General features: G+C 35.0%; 1 protein-coding gene and 1 long non-coding RNA gene across 12 annotated transcripts; both read left to right on the top strand.

Annotated features, from left to right (window-relative positions):
• Positions 1-1,970: 1,970 nt before the first annotated feature.
• Positions 1,971-3,681, top strand: LOC110892316 (36.4 kDa proline-rich protein). 2 transcript variants are annotated; one of them, XM_035980742.1, is made up of 3 exons: positions 1,984-2,281; positions 2,327-2,754; positions 3,462-3,681. In XM_035980742.1, the coding sequence occupies exons 1-2, from the start codon at positions 2,003-2,005 to the stop codon at positions 2,732-2,734; spliced, it is 687 nt and encodes a 228-aa protein (XP_035836635.1). In that variant the 5' UTR covers positions 1,984-2,002; the 3' UTR covers positions 2,735-2,754; positions 3,462-3,681. The 2 variants fall into 2 exon arrangements, with proteins under 2 accessions (XP_021995179.2, XP_035836635.1); XM_022139487.2 differs by having other exon boundaries at positions 1,971-2,754.
• A 3,021-nt stretch (positions 3,682-6,702) lies between these two features.
• LOC110893870 lies at positions 6,703-20,481 on the top strand. 10 transcript variants are annotated; one of them, XR_004874382.1, is made up of 8 exons: positions 6,703-6,978; positions 7,049-7,138; positions 15,739-16,415; positions 16,521-16,615; positions 16,803-16,945; positions 17,045-17,150; positions 17,250-19,107; positions 20,126-20,481. It is a non-coding gene; the product is annotated as an uncharacterized LOC110893870 (long non-coding RNA). The 10 variants fall into 10 exon arrangements; XR_002566000.2 differs by lacking the exons at positions 6,703-6,978; positions 7,049-7,138 and adding an exon at positions 15,009-15,502 and having other exon boundaries at positions 17,250-17,299; positions 18,378-19,107; XR_002566001.2 differs by lacking the exons at positions 6,703-6,978; positions 7,049-7,138 and adding an exon at positions 15,009-15,502 and having other exon boundaries at positions 17,250-18,711; positions 19,009-19,107.
• The last annotated feature ends 2,801 nt before the right edge of the window (positions 20,482-23,282 follow it).

Genomic DNA, 23,282 nt, shown 5'->3' with positions numbered 1-23,282 from the left:
CCCATTTGCTTTTGATACTTTTGGTTTTCTGGCGCCAGAGGCTGTGGACCTACTTAGTCGAGTTCAAAGAGTCATGCATAGTAATGTTATGACCCCGAGATCTATGGACGTAGTTTTTAAAAGGCTTAGTTAATTTGCTATTCAAAAAGGGATAGCGGCGCAGCTTGTTGCTCGTTTACCAACTATCTTGATGTAAATTCAAAAGTAGCCTAGCATTTTATTTATTAAAATTAAATATTAGAATGCTAAGTGGATCAAAGTTCCTTTTTTTTCGTTTTATTATTGTAATATTTTATTATTATAGTTACTTTGACTATATTATGTTTTTCGCTTATATATTTTTAGGAATGGGATCAAATACAAACACTTAAGTTTGTAAGAACCATAAGAACCAATACATAATTGACAAGTGTCCATCAATAAAAAATTAGTTTAGGGGTAATTTAGACTTTTTGACCATATTTATTTATAACTAATTAAAAATAATTACAAAAAATATAATCAGCACAACATCATTAATCGTTCTTCATTATCAGCACATCGTCTTCGAATCGTTCTCCATTATCAACATAAACGACATTAGCACAACATCTTCAATCGTTCTCCATTATCAGCACACCAGATGTGCTGATTATATCTACTTTTGGTGTTTGTTTGTATTATTTTGTAATTAACACATAATCAGCACCTTATTAGCACAAATATAAAACACCTTTTGTTAACTTTTTTTAAAAAAACACTTTTATAAATACAAAAAGGTATAGCAATATGGTACTCATATTAAAGATAAAAAAATACTTGATTTTATGGTATATATTTTTAAAAAACATAATGAAGTATATAAAAGTTATTTTAGTTTAAAAAACCTTGGTTGAATTTGTATTTAATAGAAAATGGTCAAATGACTAGCAATTTTACAAAATTACCCCTAATTTGTTAGTAGTAATTTTTAATTATAAGAGTTTTATTTATAATCAATATCAACCCTTGATTTAAATTAACAATGGTTCAGATCTGTTCTTACGGTTCTTATAATTAGCACTGTATGTACAGGATCTCAACCCTATATTTTTAATATAAGAAATCTTATAAAAGTCCGAGTATATTTCGTTATGACGTTATTTTTATCTACATTTAATATATAAATTTTACTCAAAATCTAGCTTTGAATGGTAACGTACAAACGATCGAAACACAAACGTACATATTATCAAAGATTTATCACAGTTTAGTTTTTTGTTACTTTATAAAATGATGTGTTTATTATTTTCGTTATTTTCGTAATATAATATAACGTCGTATAAATTTCAAATATAATGTTAATAAAATGTTGTAATGTGTTTATATTTAATTATCTAAGATAAGGGTCAAACATAGTTGGTTGTTTTTGTTCGTTGCCATAAGAAACGAACTGATACCTTTCGAAGAACTTTAGCGCCAATATCTTGTTCGTTTTTAATGGTTTTCTTGACATGGCATATTTTAGTAATATAATATGCGAGATGCTTATTTTTATCTATAATTCAAGCTATAGCTGATTCTGAATTTTTTTCTTTACTGTGAGAACCGAATGAATAACGTTCGAACAACACCGGTAGCGGTATCATATTCATTTTTATTGTTGTCTCGACGTGATGGTATATAAGTTATAGTGATTGTCGATATGGTAAGTAACAAATCGAACCGATACCGGCCAAACAACATTGTGTTGGTACCACTATTCATTTTTTTGTAGTTTTTTTTATCAATATAAAACACATGATTTTTATCTTGCATATCTTTTTCTGTTGCTATACTAAGCGCCGATATCATACCAATACTCTAATACACCGAACCAATACCGACTTAAAACCCGCTACAAACCGAAAAATCTCACTACTTTTAATTAATATATCATTCAAAATTAAACAAAAAAAAACTTATTAATAAAACAAAAACAAATACAGAATAGTACACTCCCTCTATATAACTCCTACTTCACATCAATACACATCAAGTGAAAATGGAGTCCTCAAAGCAGCAACTCACTGCTCTTCTTCTCATCTCTATGTTCTTCATTTCCACTGCCACTCCCATTGCTCTTGACTGTGTTCCCTGTGGAGACAAACCACCACCACACCACCACCATCACCCAAAACCACCCACCGGAAAACCACCAAAATCCCCTAAACCACCCACCGGTAAACCACCATCCACCCACCCACCTCATGTCAAACCACCTCATGTCAAACCACCTGTTGTCAAACCACCAATCACCCATCCACCTGTTGTCAAACCACCTGTTGTCAAACCACCTGTTGTCAAGCCACCAATCACCCTCCCACCGGTTGTCAAGCCACCAATCACCCTCCCACCAGTGGTAACTCCACCTGTGGTAACCCCACCAATCACTGTCCCACCTGTACTCAACCCACCATCAGGAGGGAAGCCAGGAACACCATGCCCACCACCACCGTTTGTGCCAACACCTGCGCCCACCTGCCCCATAGACTCACTAAAGCTTGGAGCTTGTGTGGATCTTTTAGGTGGGTTGGTTCATATTGGGTTGGGTGATCCAGTGGTGAACCAATGTTGTTCTGTTCTTGCTGGTTTAGTGGAGCTTGAGGCTGCAGTTTGCTTGTGCACAACCATAAAGCTTAAGCTTTTGAATATCAACTTATACTTGCCACTTGCTCTTCAGTTGCTTATTACTTGTGGCAAAACACCACCTCCTGGTTACACTTGTTCTATTTAAGTTTTTAAGTTCCCATTTAGGTAAACTTTCTTTACTCATGCAAACCCTAACCCTAATACTAATAATCTCTCTCTCCCCCCCCCCCCCTCTCTCTCTATCTATCTCTCTCTTATGCATTTATTTTTGTGTTTTAGTACCTTTTAACTCTAACTAATGTATGAAATTTAGGCAATCTACTAATCTATCCACATAAAATATAATCAATAATTTGTGTATGTGTTCTTACTTTTTCAGTATATATGTAATATGTGTGTGTATGTATTTACAAAAGTTATGTGTACTTGTTTGTATATGTGTGTGAAAATATTGGTGTTGGGTGATATTTTGTCATTGGGTCAGAACTCATCAGATCTGCATGTAGAAGTAATAATATAAAAGTTAAAAAAAGACAAATTTATTGTTAACTTTACACTTACTATGATTGTATGAATTTAATCTTATAATTTAGTGTAATTAATCATGTAGTTAAATTATAACACATGTATTTTAATGTAGTCAGTTTAAAATGTTGTGTATGAAAATATATATGATTTTATATTTACCTTTTTTCAAATTGTTAAATTAATTTTATTATTTAAAGAAATCAATTATAATTCCTATGTTGTATATGAAAATATATATGATTTTATATTTACCTTTTTTTCAGATTGTAAAACTAATTTAATTTTTTTAAAGAAATTAATTATAATTCTTATGGTAATTATAATGAAATGTATTGATCATGCAGGGATAGGATTGATGAATCCATGGGTGAAGTCGCCATCAGGATCAACAACTCTCTTTGTTTGGAATGCTTAAGGAAATTAATTTTCGATTGTTTTGATTAGTGTTTCACGTTATTTTTGGATCAGATATAATTAATCAATGTTTGATGCATGGTTTGTTTTGTTGATGCAAGGATATAAGAACAATTAATGGATATTTAATGTTTTTTGGTTTTACAATTATTGGAGAATAGTTGCATATATACACTGTTTATTATAGGCGATGGTTATGGTTAATTATGAATTGAAGTTAAAAATGAAAAGGCCAAATAACATAAGTCAGTCTTCTACAATAATATGTAAATACGTACAACCTCTTTTTCTATATGATTTTTATTTACTCTTAAATCAGTAGTTTACAGAATTTAAAAGAGGAATGGCAAAGACCAATCCAAACCAACCCAATCCCATGTAATTGGCCCATTTGATCGCCTTTGCTTAAAAGTAAGGCACCTCCGGACATAAAGCGATACGATATGTGTAGGGGTGGTGTTCATCGAATCAAATAATGAATTTTTAAATTATTCGAATCGAATTTTTTGAATTTTTATTTTTTTATCCGAGTTCATATTCGATTCGATTAATATTTGAAACTCGAATTCGAATAAAGCGATACGTGACTGGTAAACTCTCACCAGAGCCAATCAAATTTGTCAATGTCAACACCTCTCTCCAACTCCCCTCTTGCCCTTAATCACAAGGGTGGTTTCACTCAAACCATTTAAAAAAAAAAACAAAAAAGAAAAAATATATGATTGGTTGGAAAATAATGGGGCCCACTATACACCCATCTCTCTCCTCTTCACTCCTCTCCCCTACAAGCGGTGAACACTCCCCGCACCCTAGCTTGCCGCGCGGTTAGGGAAGGGTCGACAACGGTGTTGCCGCACGGTGAAAGCTCACCCCGCAGCCACCCGTTCACTCAAAGTGTTACAAAGATATTAAATTTTACTTCTTATTTTAAAGTTTCAAGAGCATGACATAACTAGATGCTTTAAATTGGTCGGTTATGGGTTTATTTGTTCAAAGACAAACACCTAAAAACTTGACCCGAAACATGATAAAAATGAGATAAAATCTTAAGGAAGTTATGATTTTATTGACTAGTATCTTATAATCGAGAGTATAATAACTGAAATTAGCGATGCTAACCAAGTCATGTTTGCGGGTTGGTGGAACAACCTAAGACAAACCCAAGCACAAAAACAAAAATCATGTTAGAGAACCTAAATACGACATGAATATCCGTGTGTTAACGCAGGCACGACTCATTTGAGCCAAATCTTTTTAATATTTGGACCTTTTCCACTTATTAATACTACTCGATATTTACATTTTTATATAAAATATTACAAAAGTTTTAAACAGTTAACTTTTAATTACAAACTTTATGTCGATTCCACTTCTAAGTTTTAAATTTTGGCATGAAATACCAATTTAATTTATGACACAAAACACATACTAAGAAAGAAAATAGGTTAAACGTTCGACCACGAACTCGTTGAGTTGATCCAAAGTCGACCCGTTTAGCAAAACGGATTCACATATTCAACTAACTAGCTAAACCAAACCTGTTTATACTAAAACCAAACCCACTAAATTAATATTAGGTTGGTTTCATGTCAAAAGTTACCGGCTTGGTTCCTAATTGAATGATATGGTGATACAAGGAGTAGGGGTTTTTTTTTTTTTTTTAATTGAAGTGCAATACTTTAGTTATATATTCATGATTTCTCCTGATATTAAATAAATGTTTTATTAAGTTGCAAGTCAAGCTCAATAATGCACAACATGCCTGACGTGGCTTTTGTCCCTTCGATTATGTACCGTATCTTCATGTCACGTGTCCGACAAATATCCCGGTAGGGGGTGCCCCTACCCATGGCGTAGATTATTGTTTATTATTTATTATCATAGGTTTTTTTAATCTTTTCTTTTAAATGACTAGCTATTTGTAAATTTACATAACTATTCGCTTATGAATAGAACCTTCAACCACTTAAGAAATAGTAACACTTTTATTACAAATCTTAATACCACAAGACTAGAAACTCTTTTCTTATTCACACACACAAATACTGTATATTTTTCTAACATTTACTTTTTGTTTTCGAACAACGATTCATAGAAAATTTACTTTTTGTTTTCGATTCATAGATTTTATTAGATAAATATATCAAAATAACTATGGCAAAACCATACTCAAATTAAAGAGAATAAGATGATCGTTTTTATGATGTAGTTTTTTAAAGGATATTGAATTTTTATAACCCAAACTTTTACCAATTCTAACTTTTGCTTTATACCACACCGCTCCCAACTTTCAACTTATTGGACGATGGCACTCCAAAACTAACACAGTTTGCTGACATCAGATGCCATGTCAACAAATAGTGCTACATCAGTTGCCACGTCATCAAAAAACCACGTAAGTTGTCACGTCATCAAAAGGCAAGTCAGATGCCACGTCAGCGAAAAGTTCCACTTCAAATGTCACGTCAACACACAAGTGTCATATCAGAAAAAACTAACTAGGTAAGGGTTCAGTTACTTTGGCAATGTTATCGGCCAATAAGTTGAAAGTTGAAAGTGGTGTGGTATAAATCGAAAGTTGGGAGTGCTATCGGCCAATTGATGAAACTTGTGGTTATTTAATTCCAATATTCATTTTTTAAATATTAACGTATGAAAAAAATTATACCCGTTTAAAATCATGAGAAGTAGTTGATTTAAAAACCAACAATTTATTTTAAAAGATTATGCTACACGTTTTAAAAATTCACTACAAGAAAAATAGGTTTTAGCGACCGCACCTTTAGCGACGAAATTTTTCGGCGCAACAGGCCACCTACTGCGACTAAATTTAGTTTCTACAAGTGTTTCAAAAACCTTTGTTTTTCATATCCTATCCCGACTAAATTTAGTTACTATAGGTTTTTAGCGGGATGGAGGGAACTATGGCGCTCCTGGAAAAATTGTACAAATTTTATGAAAACTCAATAGCGACTAAATGTCGTTTGGATAGAGAAAAAAAATTATTTTCTTTTTTTAATCCTATATGGTAAGGAAAATAAAAAGGAAAATAGACTTTTTTTTTTTTTTTTTTGGTTTCTAGCTATGGCAACGAACAGTTGTCCCAACATGTTTTATTTAATTATTTATATTTTTATTAACAACATCTATTGCAACTAAAACTAGCCTCAATAGGGTTTTTTTCATTCTTTGTTTTATTCTACCAAACAACAAAACCCCAGGAGTTCTTTGTTCCCTCCATTAAGCCTCAAAACCCTACGGGGAATGTAGATGTCCGGCGACCGGCGAACTCCACAGACCCGTCTTTCTTCTCCACCCTCTCTACCGGTGAACCCATCTTTCATCTCCACCCCGTCGATCGGCGAACCCCTCTTTCTTCTCCACTCCGTTAACCAGTGAACATGCCCTCTAACTAGAGCGACCTCTGGTGTCCAACTCATCGACTTGGTAAGTTTTTTAGGTCTTCTTTTCGTTTGTGTGTGTGGAGGAATTTGGTTACTAAGCTTAATTTATTCAGGTTTCTAGCTCACGTCAGGAAATTGGTGGAGAAATTAGTTGAGGAACAAGGTCAATAGGTTTAAAATCAGTTACTGGGGTCACGAAATTGGTAAGTACCAAATTATCTTTTAACTATTGAGATGATTTGTTTTGCATGAGGTTGGATTGATGTGTTAATTTGTTTTTAAAATCAATTCGGTTTGGTTTATAAGGGGATTTGACTTTATTAGTGTTGGATTGTATGTGTTTGACTTTAAATATGTAAGGGTCCACTGTGAATTAGTTACTCTGTATGAAGTAGATCCATGGCTTTAATTTGGTGTGTTTGCGAATTTGATTTGTCCTATTAGTGCGTTTTGATTATCATTGCGGCTGCAGAAACGCAGCAGCAGCGGCTGCAGATACGCAGCAATTAGTTACTCTGTATGAAGTAGATCCATGGCTTTAATTTAGTGTGTTTGCCAATTTGATTTGTCCTATTTTTTTTTTTTTTGATCGTTCAACAAAATCTTTTATTAATATAGGGTATGACTAGCAGGGGATTTGTCCTATTAGTCACCTATAAATTGCAGGAAATTGTAAAAAACCCTATAGAGACTAAAAATCGTCGCAATAAGTCAATCTATAGCGACGCCTGTGTAGCGACGAAAATATCAGCCAGTTACGACGGATCAATAGCAACAACCCTCTTGCGACTATTTTTGGTCGCAATAGGTTACAGGCACGGAATTTCGTCGTGAAAAGTGTTTTTTGGGTCGTCGCTATAGGTCTGATTTCTTGTAGTGATTGTATTACTTAAACTCCAAAAAGTTTTATCATAATATAGCATAGCCGGCAACATTGCATGCAACCAGGGGCGGACCCACATAGAGTGGGTCGGGGTACGGACCCTAATGTTTTTTAAAAAAATTAGTAGATTCGGTATATTAAATTGTATAAGAACCCCATAAATACAATTAGGTGGACACCATAGAAAGAAATTAATGAAACCTAGTGTAGTGGTAAATCCCTCTCTTTACCAACAAAAGGTTATCGATTCAATCCTTGTATAGCTTGTTTTTCCTTTTTTTAAATCTAGTTCAAACCTCGCTATGACCCGACCCGAACAAGGACCGATCCGAAAATTTTAACGTTTTGTTATGAAAATTTTGAACATCGAAAAAAATGGACCCCATTGAAAAAAAACCATGGGTCCGCCATGCAACCCAACTCCTATATACCCAAAAGTTGAGTATTTAGCATCTATCAATCAATAATCTTAGAACCGATTCTTGAGTTTCAATGAACATGTATTGTATTAATGAAGTGCTATATAAAGCAACCTAAAAATTAAGAAAAAACAAACCAACCAACCTGAATTTCTAGCTAGAGTGCATGGGTCAATTATCGAGAGAAGACGATGTTCATAGTGTTTGGAGTTTGGTGCTTGAAGAATCACATACGCAATTTTGTTCTCTTATTGTTCAGTCACATTTCTTTTCGTGTGTCTCTCACATATAACTGATTTATATATTTTGAATGAGATATTATATATATCCTTGATTTGGGTTCTTAGAACTGTATTTTCTTATATAAAAGACACATTGGAAAAATAAGATATGGTTACATAGGGGAAGATTAACGTATAATATTCTTTAACGTGCGATGCGTACGATATTAAATCACATATATTATAAAAATCAAACCCTAATACGCATGAACAAAAACACATAATCATGCATGAACAAAATCAGAAATCACACATGAGGTAAACCCTAATCACGCATGTTATAAAAAACAACGCACGTTATAATTTTCTATCGTACGCATCGTACATTAATGAATATTGTATTTTATATTTTTCACTACATACTATTTAATATAGTTATTTTCAAAAAAAAAAAAAAAAAAAAAAAACAATAACTTTGGAAAACTTATTGGATATTGTAATTTACAATTTCACTACATACTATTTAATATAGTTATTTAAAAAAAAAAAAAAAAAACCTATAACTTTGGGAAACTTATTGGAGAAATAAGATAAGAATGCCTCTACTATATTATAATTGTTGATTAGAGAACTTAAATAAGTTCTAATTATTTAAGAAACTATTAATTAGGTGTACATTAAATTAAAAACAAATAATAATAAGATTCCAAACCCAAAACTTATATCAAACCTGTCTGAGGCTAGAGGGTATGGTGATGGTCCTCCAAGGGAGGATGATCCGCCACGTAGGCGCCACGTCATAGTCCTCCTAAGGATGGTCCATCCCACAAAACTAGAGGGTATGGAGGATGGTCCTAGTCATAGTCCTCCCAACCACTTTTATGTTTTTTATTTTTTTAATCTTCTACTTTTTTTAACATTTACAAATAAACTAACAAAAATATTTTCATTAATATTAAAATACATTACATAAACTAAAAAAACATAAACTTAAAGAAAAAAAACATAAAATTAAAAATATAAAAAATAGAGCCAATATTTTACCATTAAGTACTTAGAAATATACATTTTTGTTTTTCTAGAAAAGAAAATTTTCAAAATGAATTCAAATTTCTACAAAATATACTCAAGTTTAGCCCAAATCTCATATATTTTAATGTTTAATCGTTTGAACAGATGTATTCTACTATTCTTAACCACAAAACCATAGGTTGAAAAGTAGTACAAAACCACATAAACCCACAGTTTACAAGAAAACCTTTTCTTATTTAGAAAAAAAAAATGCCCAAACCAAAATCATCTCATCATCTCTCTACCAGTCTACCCCCAAATCATCTCTCTACCATTCTACCCCTCAGCATCTTCATCCTCCTCCTCACAACCACCACTCACCACTGCTTCTCTTCAAACCCTAAACACAAACACCTTCATCAACCCAAAACTCCCACCCATCACCTTCACAGATTCATCCAGGTCTGAGCTATTTTCATTAACCTATTTTTTTTATTTAATGGTCATAATCAGCGAAGGGGGCCCACCATTTGGTTCGTCTCGAACGTCAATAACCCGACGGAGAGGACGGGGACGGGATGAAGACGGTGCAGGCGGGATGGGGGGACGACCGTCGCCGAGGGAGGACGGATGGGCGACGGTAACCATACCGTCTAGCCTGATAGGAACAAAAGTACATTATTATTTTAAGGATTAAGTCTTAATAGCCACATGTGATTGATTTAAAAAAGTTAAACTCATATTAAAGAGAGATTTATTCCAAATCGGTCCGAGACGACAGCTAAAAATGCTCAAAACGATAGCTGTCTCCTCTATAAATGTATATATGTAGTATAATAACATGCTGCTTGCTGATGTGGATGTGGTGATTATTCATTCTGAACCTTGAAAATGTACAAGTAGACATAGTGAAAGTTAAAAAGAAATAAATAAAAAAAATATAAATGGTTTAGCGGTAAGGAATGAAGGAGGGACCATTTCGCGATATGGATGCACTGATGCACATGACATTTGTTTGTCATCACTACATGTTTCAAAACACAGAAAATAAATTTAAGATTCCTTATCTCCAATCTCGTGAAAGATCTACTTATAATTTGGTAAATCATTAGGGGGTCGGAGTGATTGCGGGGAACCCTTCGGGGATGTGGAATCACGAGCGGTGATTAATGCCGGGCACAAATCGGTGAGCGGGGAGTTGATCATTATTTGGTGTATAGTCACCGATGAGAGGAAAGAGGAGAGAGAGAGAGAGAGAGAGAGAGAGAGAGAGAGATATCAATCAATCAATCATACCCAGTAAAAATCCTATAAATAGCAAAGCTACTTAGGCTATAGGGTGTGGTCATGACCCTCATGACCACCATGACCCTCCATCTACTACACAAACATGCTTTAGCTACGGAGTTTCGCTACGGAAAAAAATCCGTCGCAACTTTGCTACGGGTTAGCTATGGATTCGCTATGAACATATTTAGCTACGATTTAGCTACGGATTTTCCGTTGCAAAAAAATTTCATAGCAAAATCCGTAGCAAATTTTTGCTATGAAAATATTTGCTATGATCTAGCTACGATATTCCATTGCAAAAACCATGCATAGCAAAAGTCGGTTGTAAAATTAAAAAATATTTCTTTTAATAAGAAACTTAATAAAATTGGTAGCATAATCCTTAGCAAAATAATGCTACAAAGATATTTGCTACGGTTTATCTACGTCTATTCTCTTGCGAGGAAACATTCGTAGCAAAAATAAATATTTAATAAACAACTTAATAAAGTTCATAGTAATGTCCGTAGCAAAATTCTAACAATAATATTCAGAAATAATTAGAAATAAGTGAATAAAATATGTAGCAAATTTCGTAGCAAAATCGAGAAAAATATATTAAATCACTTAATAAATATCTTAGTAAAATCCATAGCAACCTTATGAAAACAAATCTTTAATTTAATATGTTAATAAATTTCATATCAAAAGTGGAAGAAAAATAAATAAAATAATTACTTAAAAAATAATAATAGTCATAACAAAATGAAAAAAAGAACATATTTAGAAGTAGTTAAAACTAACTTAATAAAATCTTAAACAATAAAGCTTAATATGATACAATAAGGTTAATAATGTCATATTAACAGATGCCATAACTCTTAAAAGCTTATATAGCTCATGATAGGGTGTGGTTCTAAATTCCGCGCAAAGCCTTACAAACCATGCCCACAAAAGACCATACCCAAACTTAGCAACACAACACTCAGCTATCACAAGAGCCAATGCGCAAGCCCGCGTATGTGCACGTGATGCAGTAATTGTAACAACCCGTGTTTTGGAAGTCAAAGTACAAGTCAAAGTCAAAGTCAAAGGAAGAAAAGATTGCTAATTGCGATCTGCCACTCTTTGCTTAACTATTGATTTAACTTCCTTGACTTGTAATCAAATCCTGTATTTTATTTGCTTTAGTTGTATTAGGTGGAGTATCTATTAATAATCGAGGTTTAACCGATGTTTATCGCTTTATCGCTAATCGCACCGCAATCGCATTCGCAACTTGAATTATAGGTTCTGTATATTGTTTTACGTGTGTATGCTACCTATGTGTTACTTGTGCATGTTTACTTATTTTTTGGTGGTGGTTAATCGAAACGCAATCGCAACTCTATCGCAACGCAATTTAATCGCAAACGCTAAACGCTAGTTAATTATGATGATTGTATGTTAGATATAGTATTTGTGTGACTATTAATTAAATCTATCGCATCGCTTGCTCGCAACGCATCGCAAAACTCAACGCACGAAACGAAACATCAAAACGCAACTCGCCGGAGCCAATCGATCGAATGACCATTCGATCGGATGGTCATCCGTACGGATGACCATCCGATCGGATGGCCATCCGATCGGTTTACCATCCGATCTGCACACCTGCGCCACTTTCCTCTTTTGGCAACCTATAAATACTCCTGTCACATCACCAACAGTGATGTGACAGCTCTCTCGTTCGATCAGCATGCTCAAGCTCACTTTTCTCTCGATTTCTCGCGATTTTTGTAAGTTTTCAACCCAAATCTTGTACATCTATGATCTACACACAGTTCTTCATCATTTTCTCCTTTGAATCTTAACTTTTAACCCTGAAATCAGCGGATTTGAGGTGTTCAAGGATGATGTCATCATGGAGTTCTTATGAACTTCAAGATTTGGCTTCATTCCACCAAGAATAACTCAGATATAAAGTATTTCCATATGTTTAAACACAGACGATGGTTAAAAGGATTGAAAGATGGTTTCACAACTTTCTTTCAACTCTTTTACACTCATTACACTCAAGACCGATAAAGTCGGAACTCGTCAGGCCTTCTACTCGTTTCTAGTGAAGTGTCGGTCGAGATCTGATTCCTATCAAAGAGACAACTGATTTCGGGTTGAACATGAACCACCGTCATGAAGAGTAAACTGATCGGACTAGGGTGATTCCCACTTTGGTCGGAGGACTTAAACTTGACGAGTTTCCGTTGTTTAAACATGTTGTCATACTGTCTCGATCAAACCGCAAAAACTACCAAAACTTAACAAAATTCCAAGTTGAAAAATGATCAGACCGTTGGACGGATTGCCGTCTGATCGGATTGCCATCCGACGAACGACAATCGGATCGGTTGATGTTTGGATCTCCAACACTTGAACTTTTTAGTAACTTTCAAAGATCAACAGCTTTTAACAGATTGCCAGCCGATCGGAAGACCATCCGATCGAATGACCATCCTACTGTGAACTTGTTCTCATTAGAAATGTCTCGCCAATCGGATCGCTATCCGATTGAACGACCATTCGATCGATCGACCTGAAGGGTAGAGATACTTCTCTGTTTTCAAAATGCTACAACGAAAACTTCAAAGCCATCATACACAAATACATCCATCCCAAACGGTTGTCAATCCGAACGAATGGCCATCCGATCGGATGACTATCCGAACGGATTGCCATCCGATCGAATGACCATCCGTTCGGATTGCCATCCGATCGGATTACCATTCGTCATTTGGTTCTTTTTCACCGTTTAACGCGCCGATCTTCTCTTATGCTATCATTAACTGTTCAGGCTAATCTCTCAGCGCTCCCTTCAATCCAAGAGAGTGTTTATTTACTTAAACGCTATCTGTGAGTATACTCGAACCCTTTTTGCTTTACGCACTTTTGGGTGTTACATACGTTACTTATTCAAATCACAATCGATACACAACGCAAACACTATTTATACGCTGACCGTTATTGCATGTTACGTGTTATTCGATGAATGCTTGTACGTTATGTTTACACAGTGATTGTTGCCTGACATCTTAGCAACGATAGTACTATAGTTTGGACTCAGCACCTGTCGTGGACAGGGGTTGTTAAGGGCTTTACTTCACGTGTCCTAGTGGGGATATGTGTTGCGCATTCTACAACTCGCAGTCACGTCTGTGCCTATTTCATTGTCGATAACCTACATGCTTCACCTTGCTACATGTTACATGCTGGTTATGCGTAAACGATTTCGAACTCTATTATACTATTAAACTTGTATGCTCACCTTTACACTATGTGTATTGACCTCTATTTTAACGTATGTGACAGGTGCTTAAGATGCTAGGAATGTTGTGCTTTGGTGAATCAAGCTAGGGGTCTAGTTATGTCACGCTAAATCTGAGTTGTCGGAACAGTGTTTGTTTTTGAGACAATTATTTGTAATAACTATTTTATTTGGATATGTTATGGTATGGGACGTGACGTTTAAATATCTGGTAAATAATAGTTGTTATGGATACTCATGGACAATCTGTTTCGCTCAGTGCCATGCCCCGATGTTTCCGCCATCGGTTGAGGTGTGACCGTAATAGTAATACAAGTAAAGATGGAACAGACCGCAGGAGTTGTAACCAATCAGTGTGCGCCAGGCTCTGCCCATACAGCTCCCACGATGATCAATCATTCCAGAGACAAGAAGTACAAAAGGATAGTGACAAGTAACCAATCAGCGTTCACCATTCAATACTCTATGATCTCCACTCACAGCTAGTGATAAACTCGACAACAAGGACAATTGACAAGCCACGTGACACCAATCACTGTGTGCCAACGTCTCAACCCTCTGCAACCATTAATGGTTGGAAACAAACTGAATATTCCTTGTTGGCGAAGTCCGGCCCAAGGCCCACCAGCCCATCTCCTTCTCCACACTATTCAAAGTTCATTTTTTTAAAAGCTATATCTTAATAGACGGTATGTGTTGACCAATTACATTTTGTTTATTAAATAGTGCAACACCTACGTATTTTCAAAGATATAATTTTTTATTACTAAGTATATAAATTACAATTATTCAACTTATTTAATACACGGGGTTCTAAGCTAATTTAATAAATCCATTGCCAAATGTCAGAACTACAAAAATATTTTTATAGTTTGAAAAAAAAAAAGTAATTTTAAACATCAAATTAAAAATAATAATTTCATATGATTAAAAATAATAATTTCCTATGTGTAAGTGGAAGCAAATTATATATATCTATGGTTCCCATTAAGTCTAACTACCTTTCAAATGAATCTCTACCATTGGATCTTGCTGAAATCAAATCCTGACCTTCTAAACTCACAATAATAACTGCTATGGTAGCAGTTGACGGCAGTTTCTTACGGTTCCCCTCTGGCGGTTACTTCCACTTTTTTCTGCCCATCATCTCCACAACTCAACCTCCTACAAAACTAGGGTAGTGCTCACAATTCCAGTTCGCCCGTTGGTTGTCTCAGGTCTCCTCCTCACCCATAAAACTGTCACCCCATCTCCACAAAACAACATGCAAAAGTGGAGAGATTAGAGGTCATCTTCTCCTTCACACGCCGTATGCACCTCACCCGTCGCCGTCGGTACAATCAACGTCGTTCTAAAAGTTCAAGACGTGATTTCAAAAGCAGATAATGGTCCCTCAGTCTTCATCTACCTCTCCCTTTTGTCTGAATCCCTCTCCTCTGAATCAATCGAAGGAAGTGTTGAAGGTAAATATTTCTGTTCTAATCGTTCCCGCCCTAAATCGAATTTGCCCTAATTATGCCCAAATCTTTTCTATTAATTTGCTCAATACACATTCATGGATGTTTAGATTTCCATATCTGTCTTTCTGCCAAAGTCAAGTATGTTGAAAGTGTAAATGTATACTCATTATTTTGAACTTTATATCTTTTGGTGTTATTTAATCGCTCAATCCACTAACTGTAATAAGTTTTTTGGTTAGGATGATGAAGAACAATAAGTGGGCACTACAAGAACAGGCGCTTTTTGAAATGCTACAGGCTCTAAGAGAAGCCGGGATGCTGAACTTCATAATTTGTCTGAAATACATAATTCCTCAAGTTTAGGCAGTCGGTATTCTCTTAATTATTAGTGTTTACATTTAGCAATTTGTTAATTTGTATACAGTAGGTAGTCTTTGTTCAATATAGGCACTCAGAAGTTTGATGAATAAAGTTTCGGGTAATTTAAAAAATTCCGAATGATTAGGTTACAGGTCAGTTATGCCTGACCTGTATTTTCGTGGTTCTTTTTTATTATGTTACTTAACAATGGTATTAAATAATCTTCATAACGTCTTAGCAGTTCGGTGATTCCTCAATTCAGGTTTAATTATTGCTGAAATTTCTATTTCTGTCAACGCAGATTTACTATTTGTTATACTTTAGGTGTAACTGCATTCAAGTTTTCCTTTTTAGTGAGTGACCAGCGATTAAAACATCTGAAGCTTGCTATTCGACACAAGTTGTGTGTTAATCAAGGGTGTCTACAAGTTCCGTTGTCGAACATAGCTTCTGTACTTTGATCATATTGTTTTGTTGTTAACAATGGAAACCTCACTTATATGAAGTTAGACAGGAGTTGAAGCGTGGACCATCTATCAAATAAGCTATTTATCAGGTAACCATCCATATATGTGATTTTGTTTGTTGTAAATTCAATATATCCTTTAACAATGAAACTGATTTTTTTGTTATGATTTTTATATCAACATCATGAATGGAGCAACGGCTACATGTGCCATTGAATAAAGATTTGAATCTTCTGGTGGATTTATCAAGTCGCTCGCCTGTGACGTCGATTGGACGAATCACCCTTTGGTAAGCCATGTGCAATTCACAGGTCTTATCTCATCTCATCTCATCTTACCTTTGTATATGTAATGATTTACTTTGATCATGGATATTTGAATTTGAATTTAGGTTAATATTTATTTTCAGTTTTTTCATCCATGTGATTCTCAATGTTTCAGAATGACCCATTAGAGGCTAAAAAAATGTTTTGCAGGCTTCTGGTGCAATGAGATCTCGTGGAGCTAGGGTTACTGATAACATAATTATCATAGTGTTTGTAGATGACGTGATATGTCCACAAACAACTAAGGCCATGCCAAATCAGCCCGAGTGCCAATAATTTTTGCTATTACTAGGGTATGATAATTGATAAGTGTAATCAAATTCTCCCACTTACGATGTCGGTTATATATTCTGCTAATTCTTACATTCACTTATATAATTTGAAAGCTGTAGATAGATAAGGAAGGGGCTTTAGATCGAGTAATGCAAGTTAAGCAGGAGCTTTCTTATAATGGTTGTCAACTAGAAGATTGGGGGTGGTGATGTACCTATGGTTCAGGTGCAGGGCAAGATCACTTAAGTTTTTTATTATTTTTAAAATATCCTTTACATGATTCATATCATTGTCACTGAAAATAAAATTGTGTGCTCTTACCAGCAAGAATGTTGATGATTTGTTAGAACTCACTATGCGTGTTGCCGAGCTAGGTAAAGTTATTTACTGACTATTGCATGTAAATTATTTATTTACCTTTTTTTTGCTTGGGGGAGAAGAGAGGGTTACTTTCAATCCATTTGGCCCGCTTCGCAACTATGCGGGTCAAATTTTATCTAAGGTATGTAGCACATCTTTAATAATATACAACTTTAATTACTTGAGATACAAGTCAATAAAGGAGTTTGCTCAAGATTTAGGAGCAACGGAGTTGTTGCTCGTGTAAAGGTATTTAAGTTTAACTTCATTTATATGTATATATTATTTGGAGGTTCTACATTTGTCTTCAGTTTTCTTGATTATTAGCTGCAAGAATTAAAGGCTAATCTCGATAGAAATGCAAAGGTTATCGTAATTGAAGCAGGTCTCATCAATCAAAAGGACCCGTAGCTACTTTATTTTTTTTGCAAAATGACACACTTAAAAAGGGAGATGTGGTTGTATGTAGTGAAGCCTTTGGAAATGTTGGTAAAAGAAACAATAGTTAATTCAGCAAAATACTATTTTAAAAATCTCAGACTTTAAAACATTTGCACTTTGATTAGATTCATCTTTATTTGATGGCTCAAAAGCTAAACTTTACATTTTTAGGTCTGAGCTTTATTTCATGATGCTGGAAAGCAGGTTTGATGATGTTGGGCTGGCAATACCAGTACAAGTGAATTTAGCTACAATTATTTGGTTCTTGTCTATTACAACCCATAATAAAAATTACACATCCAACCCGACCCGTTTGACCCGCTTTAACCCAAATCCATTTGACCTGGCTCAACCCACCCAATTTGACCCACTAGAAATTGATCTGTTCCCAATTCGATCCTGTTTGTGTTGTCAAAATGAACTGTTGTAACCTAAATCCATTTGACCCTTGTCAACTTGAGCCCATTTGACCTGTTTCAACCCAAACCTGTTTGACCTATTCAAGAATTGACCCGTTTAAACCCGACTCTATTAGACTCATTCATGATTTAGATAATGATTCATTTCAACCCGAATCTTTTTTAGCTAGAAAAGATTACCTTTTTCAACTTGAAACACCTCTGACCCTGTGTAGAAATGCATACTTTGCAGGTGATCGGATTAAACAGTGTCCCATTTGCGGTGACAAATTTAAGGTAGTTGACTCACTTGATATTGCACGAGAAAGGGCAAAAGAACGGGCAATCATCATGTGATGAACGTATACTAGCTAAAGCTGGAACGGTAGAATTACGCTTTCGTACTTCGCTTCTGTTGTTACAACGGGCATGAATTCAAGAGCAACTGCTTTGTTTATGTCGATCGGGTCGAGCAACATGTCAAAACATGTTAGGGCTAAAATGGGCATTTCTTCTGTACATCCTGAAATGGGTTGGGTTGGTTTGACTCAAACATGCTCTTTGCATTGTTTTTATTTAAGAAATAGGTATAGTGCCAAATATGATCATAAAACTAAATTAATTCAGCAATAATCTAATTTTATTGAATCGTAGGTTTTATTTATTTCAAATGACACTTTGGTGGACTTTTGAATCTTTCACCCATATGAACATTCTTTTTTAGACTATTTTATTTATTTTTCCTTTCAGAGATAAGCATAATCCTATTTAACATTTCACCCTATTTCTAAACTTAAGTAAACGGGTCCATTGTTGCCTTATGATTATAGATGATTGTTGAGTGAAGACCTTTCTCTTATTCTCTTTTTGAATGAGCAGGATAGACTTTTAGCCATTTTCTAGATCAGCATCCTATTGTACTTCATATTGGTGGGAATAACTTGGAAATTCTAGCAAAGCAACTCAACTAGCAAACGGATACGGTAATAACAAGCTCAACTTGAACTATGTTTATTTTTACAAGATATGTTTGTTCAATATTATATTATTTGATATGAGGAAACTTATGGGTGTTTACATGCTTTCAATATTATGAATGGATGTTTATTTAATTTATCTTTTCTTTTTTATTTAAGCAAAATGATTTATGTTGCCGATATGATTTATGTTGAAATAGTTCGGGTCGTCAAAACATATTTTTATTGAAATTTATAAACATATAATCTTTTCCTTTAGATTTCAAAGGAAAAAAAATTGTGTTCATAGATTCATTCAAGTTGTTACTATATAATAATCAACGTAACCCGTCCACCGGACGGGTATTAAACTAGTTACATCTAAAAAAACTAACGTGTAGAGCTTATTCCATTGGTGTTTAACCGTAGAACGTGGGATCTTTCCTACTGTAAATCAATTCCACTCGTGTTTAACCGTCGAAGTTACAACCGAAATCGCCGGGCACGCCCTAATCAACCTTAAATTTGACCCATAAGTAAATCTGCACATCATCTCTCTTTTTAGATATGGTTCATTTTGTTTTCTCTCAAAATCTCTCACCATGTTTTAACCAGACGACTCTCCGGTGATTACTCTCCGGTGACTGATAAATTTCCCGATTCCGCCTAGAATTAGCACAAGAGACCAAACCGAGCCTTTTTGACATACCTCCATACGTGTGCGACGGTTCTCCACTGTAGCAAGCTGCTGCAGACAAACGCTAATAGCTGTACAATACCTGTCTATTCTGTGCGGTTGATAGCCTCAGATCGTTTTAAGATCACCTTTACACCCTCGATTTTGTTGTTGGGTTTGTATGTTTCTAACTAACAGTTTTGCTTCATATATATATTCCTCTTAAATTTTTATTTAATTTAGTTTTTTTTGTACAACTTGTTGCAAGTCTGTCATGGTCTTAAATTGGTGGTTCTGGGAAAGAAATTTCCTAACTTTTATTTCAAACGCAAATGTTTCAAGTAATTTTTTTTGGAATGAATGTTACAGGTTATTGATGTTGTTTTCCGCAGTGGTGATGAATCAGAGGATGATAATCGGTTCAGACTTCAGATGTAATACAAAAAACTCCACCGTTCGTGACAATATGAGCTTAACTGGCCCATCTTCACGGTTACAGATGATAAGGATATACGAAGAGTCGGGATGGTAGTTAGAGATTGAGAGACTCTGGGATACAGTTTTGAGAGGATGTCATGCTGATGACTTATGAAAATAGGAAGAAAACTCATTTAATTTCCCTTAGCATTAGTTACTTAATTCTATTACTGTTAGATAATTTTTATCTTTGTATTATATTTGAATTGAATGAATTGAATGAATGAATGAATTTGAATTGAATTGAATATGTTGTTATATTCAGATATATAATATAATTATCTGAATTATATATTTTTTGGGGATTAAAGTTTGTTGTTTACATGAATTTTTCTTATTATGAGGAATATACCTTTTTAAAACTAAAACACTAGTAACTATATTCATAGCAAATATTGTAATCAAATCTGTAGCGATAAGCGTAGCAAAGTTTCATAGCAAAATCGTACTTAAAAGTCCGTACCAAAAATTGTAGCTAAAAATTCATAGCAAAAATCGTTGTTAGAATCAATAGCAAAAACACTACCTAAAATTATGTAGTGAAAATCGTAGCTAAAAACCCATAACGAAAATCATAGCTAAAAATCCATAGCAAAAATCGTAGCAAGAATACGTAGCAAGAAAACCATAGCTAAATATCCATAGCAAAATGCGTAGCGATAATTTTTGTAGCAAAATCCCTTGGTAAAATAGCGACGTTTAGTTTGGTAGCTAAAATCGTCGCAAATGTCATTTCTGTAGCTAATGTTGGTAGCAAATAAATTAGCGACGGGACTTGTAGCTACGGACAAAATCCGTAGCTAATTCGTAGCAAAATGGGTGTTTGCTACCGAATAGCTACGGATTTAGCTGTAGCAAATACCTATTTTTGTAGTAGTTTAGTGTCATGTAACCCACCTCTAATCCACCATTTAAAACCACTACCCTAAGGGTGTGGTCATGACCCAAACCACTAGCCCCTTATTTAATTTAATTTATCTTTGTCTAAAGAAAAAGGAAATGTTTTGTTGAAAAATGAAAAGGAGGACCATGGTTGCCATAGTTTAATCTATGCAAACCATGGTGGATCAATCAAGGGGGTGGTGTAGACTTACATTCATGTTCCTAGGTGGCAAATAGGGGTGCAAACGAGCCGAGCCCGAGCTCGACCAGGCTCGAGCTCGGGCTCGTTTAACATATGAAAGCTCGAGCTCGAGCTCGGCTCGATTCGAGCTTTATTTCTGAAGCTCGAGCTCGGCTCGAAGGTAATTTTTCAAGCTCGAGCGGGGCTCGACTCGTTTAGTATTTTTTTTAAATAATTTATATTAATTATAATTATTATTATACATAGAATTTAGTTATTTTTTTATATTTATATAAGTGGTAATTATTATTATATAAATATATGTTTAATATATTAATAAAAAATATATATATAAATAGAAAGCTCGATTAGGCTCGCGAGCTCGGTAAGCGAAGCTCGGGCTCGGGCTCGTTTACTAAACGAGCTTGTTTTTAGGCTCGGGCTCGAGCTCGAGCTCGTTTAAGCTCGGCTCGTTCGAGCTTTTTTTTCGAGTCGAGCTCGAGTAGCTCGCAAGTAGCTTGGCTCGTTTGCACCCCTAGTGGCAAATAATGTCCCAACCATGACCCCCACACCCTATAGCCTTATAGGGTCTGGGGAGGGTGGGATGTAAACAGACCTTGCCTCTATCCATAGGGATAGAGAGACTGCTTCCAGAGAGACCCTCGGCTCGAAAACGAACAGCATGCCAACACACCAAGTCAAAAAAATATAGAAATAAGAAGTCATCCTTACCAGCACAATACAATGTAAATCATGAATAATAGCATACAACATCATTTGGGCATAAACACAAGAAGGCAATCACTGGAAGAGTCCCTTAAAGAATAAGAAAAACATACGTCCCTGAAATACACCTAAAACCTTAATGCAATATCCTCTACAACCAATCAAATTTGTTTTTTTTTTAATTGAGGGGTGCTTAAATCATTCCTAGTGTTTGAGTAGAAAATGGGGAGTGAAGGGAAGAGTTGACATGGCGTGATATAATTGGGTAGAGAATGACTCAAACACCCTAAAGTATTTGAATCATACCCTCCACCCTTATATATAGGGTGTAAACGAACCGAACGTTCGGCGGTAAGTTCGTTTATGTTCGTTCGATTAGCTTAACGGACAAACACGAACAAAAAAATTCGTTCGGTTAACTTAGCGAACGAACACGAACACAGGTCTCGTTCGTTCGATTGTGTTCGTGAACGTTCGGTAATATGTTCGTTTAATTATATTAAAAATAATAAATAATAACCTTTTATCTAAACATATTGAAAACTTGAAACCCTATTTTTTCTAAGTTGGCTAAAATTTGGGCATTCTAAGACATTTTTGGGGATAATTATGTCTAAGTTAGTTAAACTGTATTTATCGTTTGGTGGCGTGGTCGACTTCCTGTATTTTGATTTATCATTTAATGATTGTATTTAACTACCTATATCCAATGTTTAAGGATAACAATGTTTTCATTTTTTTTATTTTCAAGTTAAATGTTCGTTTGCGTCCATTTCTATTTGTTTGCATTCGTTTGTGTTCGAGACCAGTGTTCACGAACTGTTCGTGAACAACTGAATTTCCTTAACGAACAAACGAACACGAACATAAACTTATGTTCGGTAAGCGTTCGTGAACAGTTCACGAATATGTTAATTTCCTTAACGAACGAACACGAACATGGCCTTGTTCGTGTTCGTTCGGTTCGTTTACAGCCCTACTTATATATCATAGGGGAAGGTTCAAATGAAAACACTAGTTAGGGTGGAGGGTACAGTCAATCACCCTAGGGTGTTTGAGTGAAATCCTACCCAATAATATTATGCCATGTGAACTCCCCATTCCACTCCCCATTTTGCACTCAATCAGGGGGTATAGTCAATCACCATAGGGTGTTTGAGTAGGTTAAAAAATAAAAAAAAATTGTGATTGGTTAAAAGAGGTTGGGACCCACCATTTTCTCAATCACTCTCTCTCCCCCATTTTCGGTAAACACTCACT

The sequence above is a fragment of the Helianthus annuus genome, chromosome 12, assembly GCF_002127325.2.
Source record: "Helianthus annuus cultivar XRQ/B chromosome 12, HanXRQr2.0-SUNRISE, whole genome shotgun sequence".
Classification (NCBI taxonomy): Eukaryota; Viridiplantae; Streptophyta; class Magnoliopsida; order Asterales; family Asteraceae; genus Helianthus; species Helianthus annuus.
This window is presented reverse-complemented; position numbering and strand designations above follow the sequence as displayed.

What these genes read in the sequence shown, in the direction of transcription:
- LOC110892316 (XM_022139487.2), top strand. Translation starts at nt 2,003, where the DNA reads ATGGAGTCCTCAAAGCAGCAACTCACTGCTCTTCTTCTCATCTCTATG.